Here is a 13,226-nt window from a genome sequence, read left to right as displayed (position 1 = left end):
CTTCTGGGGCTGAAGTGGGGATTTTCCTAATTTTCTGTCTTGGTACCCACACTGAAAGTTTAGGGGAATCTTTCAAATAAGAACACAACAGTAAAACCTGACAGATACCAACCCTGCTCCACTGTGTCCTTTTATTGGGGAGGTTCTTCTTGCTTTCTGTTCCAGAAAGTGATAGAAAATCTCACTAACTGATTTATAGACAGCAATAAAAGCCAAGGTTCTAACCCTTCTCATTCTACAAAAAAATACTTTGGCCTGTATAATAGAGGCAGGATAAAGCATATTGAAAATGCTACATTATCTGGGGTACTCACATAATGGACTTCAGAGTGCCAGTCATTACTAATTGCTCACTCTGTAAAGTAAACAGACCTTCTGTCTGATGTAACATCCTTTTAGTGCTGAGAGTTTGAGCTATCATTAAAGGAGGTTCAATGGTTAGTTGGTTTGAGCTATCATTAAAGGAGGTTCAATGGTTAGTTGGTCTGCGGGGCACAAATTGCAGGAAATCCACCCTGCGCCTGCATACTGGCAGTTTTCAAAGTTTAGTAATACTGCTTTTACACTTTTTAAGTTGTTCCTTAAATCAAGCTGCATGTCTCATTCCAAACATAAATTGTCCTATTTTAGAGGCTGAAGAAGATGAAAGGATGGAAGATGAAGAGTTCAGTCAAGAAGAAGAGGAAATTGGTGATATAGTAGATCAGTCTTCAGATGACGAGGTAAGTGACCAGCACATGTCAAAAAAGCTTTCTACATAGATAGTTTATATTTAATTAGGTGTGCATAAGTATAATGTACACTTTGTCATTAGTAAATGGATAAAATGGTGCTGAAATAAAATTTGTATCCCATACACATCCACATGGCATACTACAAGGATTCGGCACCTTTCCTGAGAGAAACAGAGGTTGCCATTGCTGACTTTTCATTCTTCTTATGCTGGTTTGTCATGCTGATGATCTAGCTTCAACATTTGGAGTCACTAACCCAGGGAAACATATGCAGATAAAGATGTTTGACTTTTCTTTATTGTAGATCATGGGACACAGAGCCTTAAGTAATTGCTTAATGGGTTATAGGCCACCTTCAGGTTTTGACACTGGTTATACCCAATCAAGAAAGTTCACTCCATATATAACCCCTCCTCCTTCCAGGAGCACATCAGTTTTTTCGCCAGTGTCTATGGTGTTGGTCACGAGTGAAGATGTGCTCTGAGGAGCTCCACTGGATGGATCCATGCTGGATTTAAATAGCCTCCATAAAGACCAGATCCATCCTAAGTGCAACTAAGGCCTAAAAGGATGGTACCTGGGGCCTATAACGCCTCTCTTTGAAGGGCTGGACCCCAGGAACCCAGGGCTTTGGTCTTGTTACATTACCTAGCTTTCCTAGTGGGGTGCTTTTACAGCTCCAAGGGAGTTGGAACTCTGATATTAGGGACCCGGTCCTTGAAGGTTTGCTAAATGCAGCTCGCCGTGATGGGAGAAGGTTGGATTGTCTGTTAATTCAGCAAATCCTGCAGCTGGGATAAGGTAAGGAAGAAACTTGGGTATTAAAAACACCTATGTATTCCTTCCATTAGGGAAAAAATGTTGTCATGCCCTAAATCTCCACTAGAGGGAGTCTATGCACATACCTTACTCTGTTGTCCTCACTGTTAAGCTCAGTCTGTCTGGTTGCAGCAGCGTGTGGAAAGGGATTTTTTCAAGGTAAAATAAATCTGCAAAAATGTTTTCTTTTTCCCCCTGATGGGACCACAGGTGTTAGGGGGACAGCAGCGCTGTACCCCCTTACATTACCCCCCCACCGCGTGGGGGTGCGGAGGTCCCGCTAATACCGCTAATTGTTTTACTGTGGCTGATTTCACTATTGTTTGTGCCTGCTGCTGGATGGGTCCCTGCCCCCCCCTCGTGTTGGGTCAGTGGACCCGTAAACGCAGCGCGGGAACATTTTAAATGTAAAAAGGGGCAGAATTTTTTCTCGGAGGGGGCGGGGCCTAAGTGCGATGCCGTGAACGTTCACAAGGACACACGGCAGGCTAAAAACAAATACAACACAGCTATGACAGTCTCTCCTCGGCTGACAAAGAGAAAAGCAGCCTGCAACACAAGGACACAAGAGCTGTGGGACATGTGAAAGTTGCAAACTGGCATTCCTGATACAGGAACGACACCTTTTTTCCAGCACTAGGCTGAATTTTATAAGGGCTTTAAATGTCAGGACTATTTTCACCGATTAAGTGCAATTTGTATAGTGCCTCTGTTTTTGTACTTAGGACTATGCCTACCAAAAAAGACACCACAAAAAACAAAAAAGTACAGGTTTCACCCCCAGGCGCAAGGATCCCGAGTCTCATGTCCATGCTGTCATCCTCACCTGAATTACCAGTTATGGCAAGCCAGGGTGAGCCATTGGAACAATTTGATGGTGCAGCTGCTTCTCACATCTCAGCCCCTGTATACGTGATTGAAGATGTCCTTTCCTCCTCCCTACAGGGTCTGGAAGGAAGATTAACGGCTTTAATTGTATCCTCCATTCAAATGGATAGGAAGCCTGCTAGATCCCCCTCCCCCACTTCAGAACCTTTGCAAGGGGAACAGTGGGCACAGGATGAGGTGTTACCCTGAGTCGATCAGGAAGAAAAAACAAATCGATGATGATCCCTCTGTGGAGGAAACAACGGTAGATGAGCCTTTTTCAGCCTCTCAATCTGAGAAATTGCTTATATAATCTCTTACGGAGATGGTTCGTTCTACTTTCATGCTACCCCTAACGGAGTCTCCTGAGAGCTCGGTTTCTTCCTTGGGTTCCTTAAAAACCCCCTCAACCTTTGCATGCGTTTCCTGCACACGCATTACTAGAACAGGTTATTTTTGCTGAATGGGATCACCCAGATAAGCATTTTCTCTCTCCTAATGCCCCGTACTCACGATCGGACATTCCGACAACAAAATCCATGGAATTTTTCCGACGGATGTTGGCAAAAAAAATGTCTTGCATACACACGGTCACACAAATCTTGTCGGAAATTCCGAACGTCAAAAACGCGGTGACGTATAACACGTACGACAAACCAAGAAAAATGAAGTTCAATAGCCAGTGCAGCTCTTCTGCTTGATTCCGAGCATGTGTGGAACTTTGTGCGTCGGAATTGTGTACACACAATCGAAATTTATGACAACGGATTTTGTTGTCGGAAAATTTGAGATCCAGATATCAAGTTTTGTGTGACGGAAACTCCGATGGAAAATGTCTGATGGAGCCTACTACACGGTCGGAATTTCCGACAACAAGCTCCCATCGAACATTTTCTGTCCGAAAATCCAACCATGTGCACGGGGCATAAGAGGTTTTCAATTCTCTATCCCCTGGAGGAGAAATTCTCCAAAAAAGATGGAAAATACCAGCAGCTGACACTGCGATGTGAATAAAAGCCTAACTTGTCCAGTAGACAATGCACAGATGCTTAAGGATCCAACAGATAAAGAATTGGAATCACTGTTAAAATCTACTTTTTTCCATGGCAGGTGCCGTTACTCAGTCTGCAGTCGCTGCAATAGGTGTCTGTCAATCCCTAAACGACCAATTTAAACAGGCCCTTAGAGAGCTTCCTGCACAACAAGCTTGGGGTTTTGGCTGGACTACCAAAAGCATTATGCTTTGCCATAGATGTCATTAAAGATTCTATTCACCTATTCATTAAAGATTCTATTCACCAGGCGTCCCGCCTTACGATTATGCATATGCGAAGAATCCTGTGGTCAGCTGAAGCACCATGTAAAAACCTCCTAACTGGGTTCCCTTTTCATGGGGAGCGGCTATTTGGAGAAGACTTGGACAAATATATCCAAACAATTTCTAGTGGGAGAAAGTACTCTTTTGCCAGTCAAAAGAAAGTATAAATGCCCTTCATTTAAATGGGCTCTTTCCCCTGCTCCAGGGGCTTCCACCTCTAGGCAGTGGCGACAGCCTCCACCGTCACTCTAGAGGAGAGCCTCAGGGTCAAACTCAGGCTCAAAAGAAGTCCTAAAGCCTCATGAAGAGGCAACCCCCCTCACCAAGGTGGAGGGAAGACTTCTGCAGTTTTCAGAAGTCTGGAAAGAGGAAATTCAGGACAAATGGGTCATCTCCACGGTAACGCTAGGGTACAAGCTGGAATTTCGGGACTTTCAACTGTCTCACTTCCTGAAGTAAAGTGTTCCCAAAGATCCAGAGAAAAGACAATCGGTTTCAGGCACTAGACCGATTAATATCTCAAGGGGTGATCATACAGATCCCCACAAAAGAGCAAGGTCTGGGGTTTTATTAACATCTTTTCATGATACCAAAACCAAATGGAGACGTCAGACCCATTCTAAATCTAAGAAATCTAAATCAGTTCCTGAAGATCCGCTCCTTTCGCATGGAGATGATCAGGTCAGTAGTTTCTATCCTTCCAGGAGGAGAACCTCTGGCATCAGTCGACATCAGGGATCCATATCTGCATGTCCCTATATTTCCCGCTCATCAAAAGTTTCTGCAGTTCGAGTTAGAACAGCAGCATTTCCAATTTGTAGCCCTGCCCTTTGGGCTAGCCACAGCACCCTGGGTGTTCACCAAAGTGCTGGCCCCACCTCTAGCCAGGTAAAGTACACAGGGCATAACAATTGTAGCATACCTAGACAATCTATTGCTAATAGATCAGTCTGTGGCTCGTTTGGAGCATTGCGTACGCACTACAACCAATTATCTGGAAAGTTTGGGTTGGATTCTCAACCTAGAGAAATCTTCCATAATACCACTAAAGAGGCTGGAGTACTTGGGTCTGATCATAGACACAACCCAGGAAAGGGTGTTCTTGCCTCAGACAAAGATCAACTCCATAAGAGAGCTGGAGCAGGTGGTCAGGTCAAATGGCGATCCCTCCATTCGCCTTAGCATGAGGTTGCTAGGAACCATGGTGGCTTCATTCGAAGCAGTTCCCTATGCCCAGTTTTATTCAAGACTGTTGCAAAACAGTATCCTGTCTGCTTGGAACAAAACAATTCAAGCTTTAGACTTGCCAATGCGACTGTCCCCAAGAGTGTCCCAAAACCTCTTTTGGTGGTTACTAACCCAGAATCTGCTGAAAGGAAAATCCTTCAGACCAGTCATCTGGAAAGTGGTAATGACAGATGCCAGCCTTTCAGGCTGAGGAGCAGTACTAGAAAAGACAACTGTCCAGGAACAGTGGTCAAGAACCGAAAGAACCTTGCCCATCAATATCCTAGAGATTCAGGCAGTACATCTGGCTCTAAAGGCCTGGACTTTCAGGTTACGGGATTGTCCGGTCAGGATTCAATCCAACAAAGCCACAGCTGTGGCCTATATCAATCACCAAGGGGGCAACAACAGTCTCTCAGTGCAGAGAGAGGTGAACCATATTCTAACTTGGGCAGAAAGGAATGTTCCATGCCTATCGGCAGTCTTCATTCCGGGAGTAAAGAATTGGCAGGCGGACTACTTAAGTCGCCAGCAGTTATTCCCAGGGGAATGGTCTCTTCACCCCAACATATTTCGGGCTGTTTGCCAAAGATGGGGGACTCCGAACGTGGATCTCCTAGCGTCCAGGTTCAACATGAAGTTAGTCAACTTTGTGGCCAGAACAAGGGATCCACTCGCATGCAGAATGAATGCATTGATGACCCCATGGGATCAGTTCTCACTTCTTTGCAGGATCAAGCCGGAAAGAAAGCTGGTAATTCTGGTGCCACTTGCATGGCCCAGAAGGTCATGGTATGCAGAAATTGTAAAGATGGCAGTGGAGGGCCCATGGTCCCTCCCGCTATGGCCAGATCTGCTCTCACAGGGACCGATATTCCATCTTTCCTTACGGTCTCTAAATTTAACGGCTTGGCTATTGAAACCCACATTCTGAAGAAACGTAGGCTTTCCGGGTCAGTTATCTCTACCCCGGTTAGTGCAAGGAAGCCAGCTTCTAGAACTATAGAGTCTGGAGGCTTATGTTTCCTGGTGGGAATCCAAGGGTTGGCACCCTCAGAGATATATCATAGGCAGAATTCTTGCCTTTCTACAATTAAGGGTAGAAATGAAGTTGGCCTTGAGTACTATTAAAGGCCAAGTCTCAGCTTTATCGGTCTTATTTCAAAGACCACTTGCTACTTATTCTTTAGTCCGGGGTTTTATACAAGGGGTAACGCGGCTTAATCCGCCCGTCAAACCTCCCTTGAACCTTTGGGACTTGAACTTAGTTTTGTCTGTGTTACAAAAACAGCCATTTGAACCGATACAGTATATTCCCTTAGTCCTTCTGACAAGGAAGTTGGTTGCTATATCCTCAGCAAGGAGGGTTTCAGAATTGGCTGCTCTTTCTTATAAAGAGCCATATTGACACAATTCTAATCTTTTTGGCCCTATACACCACCACAATTGATTTGAAATGAAACTAACAAGATGTGCTTTAACTGCAGACTTTCAGCTTTAATTTAAGGGTATTTACATTCAAATCAGCTGAATGGTGTAGGAATTACAACAGTTTGTATATGTGCCTCCCACTTTTTAAGGGACCAAAAGTAATGGGACAGATTAATTGCAGTCAATTACAGCCTGAAGTCTGGAATGCATAGACATCACCAGACGCTGGGTTTCATCCCTGGTGATGCTCTGCCAGGCCTCTACTGCAACTGTCTTCAGTTCCTGCTTGTTCTTGGGGCATTTTCCCTTCAGTTTTGTCTTCAGCAAGTGAAATGCATGCTCAATCGGATTCAGGTCAGGTGATTGACTTGGCCATTGCATAACATTCCACTTCTTTCCCTTAAAAAACTCTTTGGTTGCTTTCACAGTATGCTTCGGGTCATTGTCCATCTGCACTGTGAAGCACCATCCAATGAGTTCTGAAGCATTTTGCTGAATATGAGCAGATAATATTGCCCGAAACACTTCAGAATTCATCCTGCTGCTTTTGTCAGTAGTCACATCATCATTAAATACAAGAGAACCAGTTCCATTGGCAGCCATACATGCCCATTGCTTGACACTACCACCACCATGCTTCACTGATGAGGTGGTATGCTTTGGATCATGAGCAGTTCCTTTCCTTCTCCATACTCTTCTCTTCCCATCACTCTGGTACAAGTTGGTCTTGGTCTCATCTGTCCATAGGATGTTGTTCCAGAACTGTGAAGGCTTTTTTAGATGTTTGGCAAACTCTAATCTGGCCTTCCTGTTTTTGAGGCTCACTAATGGTTTACATCTTGTGGTGAGAACCCTCTGTATTCACTCTGGTGAAGTTTTCTCTTGATTGTTGACTTGGACACACATACACCTACCTCCTGGAGAGTGTTCTTGATCTGGCCAACAGTTGTGAAGGGTGTTTTCTTCACCAGGGAAAGAATTCTTCGGTCATCCACCACAGTTGTTTTCCGTGGTCTTCTGGGTCTTTTGGTGTTGCTGAGCTCACCGATGCATTCTTTCTTTTTAAGGATGTTCCAAACAGTTGATTTGGCCACACCGAATGTTTTTGCTATCTCTCTGATGGGTTTGTTTTGTTTTTTCAGCCTAATGATGGCATGCTTCACTGATAATGACAGCTCTTTAGATCTCATATTAAGAGTTGACCGCAACAGATTCCAAATGCAAATAGCACACTTGAAATGAACTCCGGACCTTTTATCTGCTCCTTGTAAATGAGGGGATAACACACACCTGGCCATGGAACAGCTGAGCAGCCAATTGTCCCATTACTTTTGGTCCCTTAAAAAGTGAGAGGCACATATACAAACTGTTGTAATTCCTACACCATTCACCTGATTTGGATGTAAATACCCTCAAATTAAAGCTGAAACATCTTGTTTGTTTCATTTCAAATCCATTGTGGTGGTGTATAGAGCCAAAAAGATTAGAATTGTGTCAATGCCCCAATATTTATGGACCTGACTGTATTTAAACTTCACTAAGAGCTGGAGATCAGGTTTAAAGCGTAACAAAACCCTCCTATCCTTTTCAGCCAAGGAAGCTGCCATCTTAGCCTCTATTTGACCTGCAACTTCCATGGTACTGCACATGTGATCAGTTATGACACCAGCCATTTAATGGTTTCACAGTTTGGTTGAGCACAAGCAAATGTGACAGCATTCCCGGCATGCCACGAATGTAACTGCTTTTTGAAACTGTTAAATCGATGGGTTTAGTTCCGCTTTCTTTAAAGCCAGTTATAGGCCATTTGATGCAAGGGTTGTGGGGATGAGGCCCTTGTCCCCATTAACATGGGAACGAGGGCTGATTAATTCTGTGCTGGAGGTTGGATTACTGGCAAAGTGCATTCCTGAGAACTGAGTGAGAAGGATGTTGCATTGTATTTGAGCAGAGGAGAAGAGATATTGTCATTGTGTGTGTGAATAGATTCAATAAACAAACGACTTTCCAAACCACAAATCATTATCACGAATATACATACATGTCAATATAAAAACATTTTTGCCCATTCTTCCTTGCAAAATAGCTCAATCTCTGTCAGTTTGGATAGTTGTCCTGTGGACAGATTCTCCCACCTAAAGTGTGGATCTCTGCAGCTCCTCCAGAGTTACCATAGGCCTCTCGGCTGCTTCTCTGATGAATGCTCCCCTTGCCCGTCCTGTCAGTTTAAGTGGACAGCCATATCTTCATAGGTTTGCGGTTGTGCCATACTCTTTCCATTTTTGGATGATGGATTGAACAGTGCTCCGTGAGATGTTTAAAGCTTGGGATATTTTTTTTTTTATAACCTAACCCTGCTTTAAACTTCTCTACAACTTTATCTCTGACCTGTCTAGTGTGTTCCTTGGCCTTCATGATGCTGTTTGTTCACTAATGTTCTCTAACAAACCTTTGAGGGCTTCACAAAACAGCTGTATTTATACTGAGATTAAATTACACACAGGTGGACTAAAAATCGTTTATCATTTTCCTTTCACTCCACAATTATGTGCCACTTTGTGTTGATCTATCACATAAAAGCCCAATAAAATACATTTACAATTTTGGTTGTAACATGACAAAATGTGGAACATTTCGAGGGGTGTGAATACTTTTTCAAAGCACAGTAGAAACCCCAAAGGAGCTTGGACTGGGAACATGAAAAGGCAACAGCTATCAGCTGCCCCCTGAGTTTTAAAGTGGTGTGTACCACAACCATAAGAGAATAAACGAATAGCCCTGTATTAATCCAGCAGAGTCCTGTTATGGCACTCCAAAGTCAGTAAAGGAAAGTCCGCATTTAGAGACCAGCTCAGCAGCAATAATCTTGACTGAATATAAAACCTAAAGAAAACAATTAGCAAGCAAAAAGGTTAGACTTTTCTCAGCAGAGAGAAGACATCCCTCCTCCCAGGATACTTGGAGGCAAAAAAGTGAAGCAAGCTGGGAGAAGGAGGGGTTATCCTGGGTTGGCCCACAATTTTGTTTGCCAGTGCCCAATTCTCCTGTGGGTGGCAGTATAACCCGACAGTCAAGACTTCCTGTGTCCCTCAATTGATGAGAAAAATAATCACACTAGATCTTAAAATGTTCTGGCATAATATGGTTCTGTTTGATTTTCTACCAGATGAAAGAAGCAGATGAAGGTGCGGACTCTGGAGACAACCTAAAGAAATCCCTGCGGAAGAGACGAGTACGGAAAGACTAGTAACAATAATACTTACATTGGACTGTTACAGAGAGCCAGTCTATCTTAGCCTGGTGATGGACATGATGTACAGTGACCGGAAACCGCTTCTTACCTCTTGGTCCAATACTTTGTGTTACCTGAAAAGTTGTCCTGTTATGTTATTCTGTCAGGGGAAGGCAGAATTTTCCATGTAACTATATTACACAGATCAGAACTGCATGTGCAATAGCCTACCTTTATATTCATTTTCAGTCTTGGCTTTAATAAATATTTGAATATACTTGTTATTGTAAAAAAGGGCAGTCCTTTTACCACTGTCCTTTCTCTGTTTTTAGTTTCAATATGGTTCAGTTTACAGTTTCCATTTGGGGCCATTTTTGCATAGTCAAAATTCTGCAAGACTCTCGAAAAAAGCCACACTTCCCTCTTAGCTCCTCTTGCCGTATTTATTAGTTATAACAGTGTCCGTGATGCATCCCCTGTCCATGAAGGATAGGGAAGTCCCTATCCTTGTAAGCAAACCAGGAGTGGTAAAACGTATCAAGGAAGGTTGGTTCCCATGTGGAGACAGTGCTGTATACAGTAATTTTGTTGACAACAAATAAATACGGCAAGAGGAACTAAGCATGGAGTGTGGCAGATACAGTCTTTTGTATTTCTGATGGGGAGTGGAAACTGACTACAGTGGTCAGCACCCAGGTTGTCCATGTACAGGTGGGGCGAGTCTTGAGTGGAGCTGTGGGTTTGGGTATATTTCCACAAGACTTTGGCATAGGTAATCAGCACTTTCCCATTCTCAACCAACCGTTCTTATTACTGGCTATCTAAGTAATGATCTGCATAGGATTTGGGTCGCACATTTGTAATGAAACAATATACACCTAATGCAATAGCTGAAAATAAGGACAACTTCAGTAAGTGATGCTCAGGACAGTCCTAATCATTCAGTGACACAGGTTTTAAAGGTTTTTACAGAATAGAATGCATGTTGTTTTATTAGTTTTCTCTCTTTTGTGCCCCCCATGGACAACTGCCAAACTGCAGCACTCAGAATTTGTAGAAAAGCAAAAAATTAAAGGGGGTCACTGGTTTTGTCATTACTTATACTTGGGGCTAATTAAATGTGTAGAACAAATAAATAACAAAATGTTTAGTTATCCAGCTTGCTATGCAGGATTTTCAGTAGGCGTCATCACTTTGCCCAATGGAGGAGACTAACAAAGCTGGAGGGGAGGGGGCGGTTTAAAGGAAAACCAGAAACAGCACAACGAAAAACAATGAACCTAAAAAAAATAAAAAAGCAAAAAAAAAAAAAACAAAAAAAAAAAAGCACAGTGGTTTCGTATATTAAAAGATCATATATATTTTCCCTTTTGCAGTGCAGTTTCCACAGGTATTTTGAGGGTGATCTTATGATCTTACAGAATGTGTATAATACATAAAAATGTTTAAAAAAAAATAATTTGAGAATTCCATGCCTACTAGTGCAATGAAGCTCCTGAATGCATACCCCGGCTGAGATACTTAAAACTTGGTACTGTATACTGGCTTCCCATCAAGGTTCATAAAATGGCCTGTTATATAGTTTGTACTGGTGACTTGTAGATCATTAAGTTTACACTGCTGAAACACTGCTCTATGAGCTGATGGAAATGATGTACAGATTTTTCCAAACTTTTATAGTTGAATGTTGGACAAAATGTTGTCAATGTTTATTTAAGAAAAAAAAAAAAAGACATTATTTAAAATAAATATTTATTAAAATATGTAGTTGGTCCTCCATTGTAGTTTAGATAAGATGGATTGGTCTTAGAAACAATATTTCTAAACAAGTCGATCAAATTTATCATTAACAGTTATTTATTTTTTTCATTTTTAATTCATTGTGTGTATGTATGTATGTATGTGTGTGTGTGTGTGTATATATATATATATATATATATATATATATGTGTGTGTGTGTGTGTGTGTGTGTGTGTGTGTGTGTGTGTGTGTGTGTGTATATATATATATATATATATATATATATATATATGTATGTGTGTATATATAATGTGTGTGTATATATATTTATTTTGTGTTGCATAAAGAAAGAGAAACATTTTTTTGTTGTTGCAAGAAAGAAAATGTGCAAAATTATTTATACTTAACTGCCTTGCTTTATAAAGAAATGTAATTTTAAATGGGACAAATTATAGAATAAAATGTATACACTTTATTTACAGTAAGCCCTGGTTCACACCAAATGCAGCTTTGAAATCACACTACTTCAGTGCGATTTCAGAGCCGCTGGTCACTGTGATTTCATGTGCCAAATCGCATGACAAGTTGCACCGGTGTGAACGGGGGCTTAAGTTACTTTCTTTAAAAAATACTGGACAAAACAGGTCAATTGGATGCAAGAATCCCAAGGGGGTTCCCACAATTAGCTGCGGGAGACAGCCCTATTGAACACAATGTGAGGCTGCCTGCTCCTACAGCTAATCACTCATACGATTATATGTGAGTGATTGACTTGGATTAGACTGGCTGCATGCAGGGCAAATCAATCGCATGTGTCTCCTGCAGCTACCCACTGGGGATCTCACATCTAATCAGAATGCAGGTGTGAACGCACTCTTAGGCTACATTCACACTGGAGATTAAGGCCAGTGCGAACTGAAGCGGCAGGAATCTTCTGATTTGTTAGGTGCAGCTGCCGGCCCCATTTACTATAATGACATGTCAGTGGTGGCTGCAGATATTCCCGGCTATCTGCACAATCTGAATGTACAATCTCGTTTTGATCCATCAACAAGTATCAAGTGCAAGTGCCTGTTTAGAAATAGTGATTGGATAGATTAGGTAAATCCTCATATTACAGTTTTGGTAGAACTAAGTTGATTATACCATCACAATGTAACTTGTATGGTGACCCTTTGTCCTATTGCTGTCTGTGTGCCCGCTGGGGTTATTTGCCCCCCTATTTGTCCTGGTCACCATTGTCACTGAGCCAGAAAGTGGGAGGAAATCAACATTTTCAAGTTGTCCTCTGAGTAAGAGGTAAGGCCAAAATCTCTATGGGAATATGGGAAATTTCCTGTTTTGTCTCTAGGACAGGAAGTTGATGGTTTCAGGCTTTCAAATATAAGTAAAAATCAGTAATTTGGATGGTTCTACATATTGTCTCCAGAAAAGATGCTGTCCCTTCCCCCTCTAGGATTTCCTTTGGACCCTGGGATGTCCATAGCTGAGTTTAGGATAAAGAGACTGCGATCAATGAGCCCAGTTGTGAGTAAAATCTGACATTATGTTGCTGATCTGTTTAGGTAAGAGTACAGAGAAGGCATTAGACACCCCCCCCCCCCCCCCTTCATAAAAAGAACTTGTTACAGTCTTATTATCCCATAATGGGCTGATAAGCCCCTCTGTTATAAAAAATAATTCATGCAAATAAAAAAAAGTAAAAAAGTCTCTCTCCCTCCCATATATACGTGCACATGGGGCACACGTGCATGCAAACACCATCTGCGCAAGACATTAGGTATTTTCACCCAGCCTAATTGTGAAAAATGTATTATAGCACTGTCATTTATATCTAAAAAAAAAAAAAAAAGGACAC

At 42.1% G+C, this 13,226-nt stretch overlaps 1 protein-coding gene across 1 annotated transcript in view; it reads left to right on the top strand.

The window, feature by feature from the left end:
* CLGN (calmegin) overlaps positions 1-11,087 on the top strand; it is a 94,028-nt gene extending 82,941 nt beyond the window's left edge. The window contains exons 14-15 of the mRNA XM_073604098.1: positions 631-722; positions 9,563-11,087. Coding sequence (XP_073460199.1) covers positions 631-722; positions 9,563-9,643 — 173 coding nt within the window. The 3' untranslated portion in view covers positions 9,644-11,087. The remainder of the gene's footprint in view (positions 1-630; positions 723-9,562) is intronic.
* The last annotated feature ends 2,139 nt before the right edge of the window (positions 11,088-13,226 follow it).

This window comes from Aquarana catesbeiana, linkage group LG01, assembly GCF_042186555.1.
Source record: "Aquarana catesbeiana isolate 2022-GZ linkage group LG01, ASM4218655v1, whole genome shotgun sequence".
Lineage (NCBI taxonomy): Eukaryota > Metazoa > Chordata > Amphibia > Anura > Ranidae > Aquarana > Aquarana catesbeiana.
This window is presented reverse-complemented; position numbering and strand designations above follow the sequence as displayed.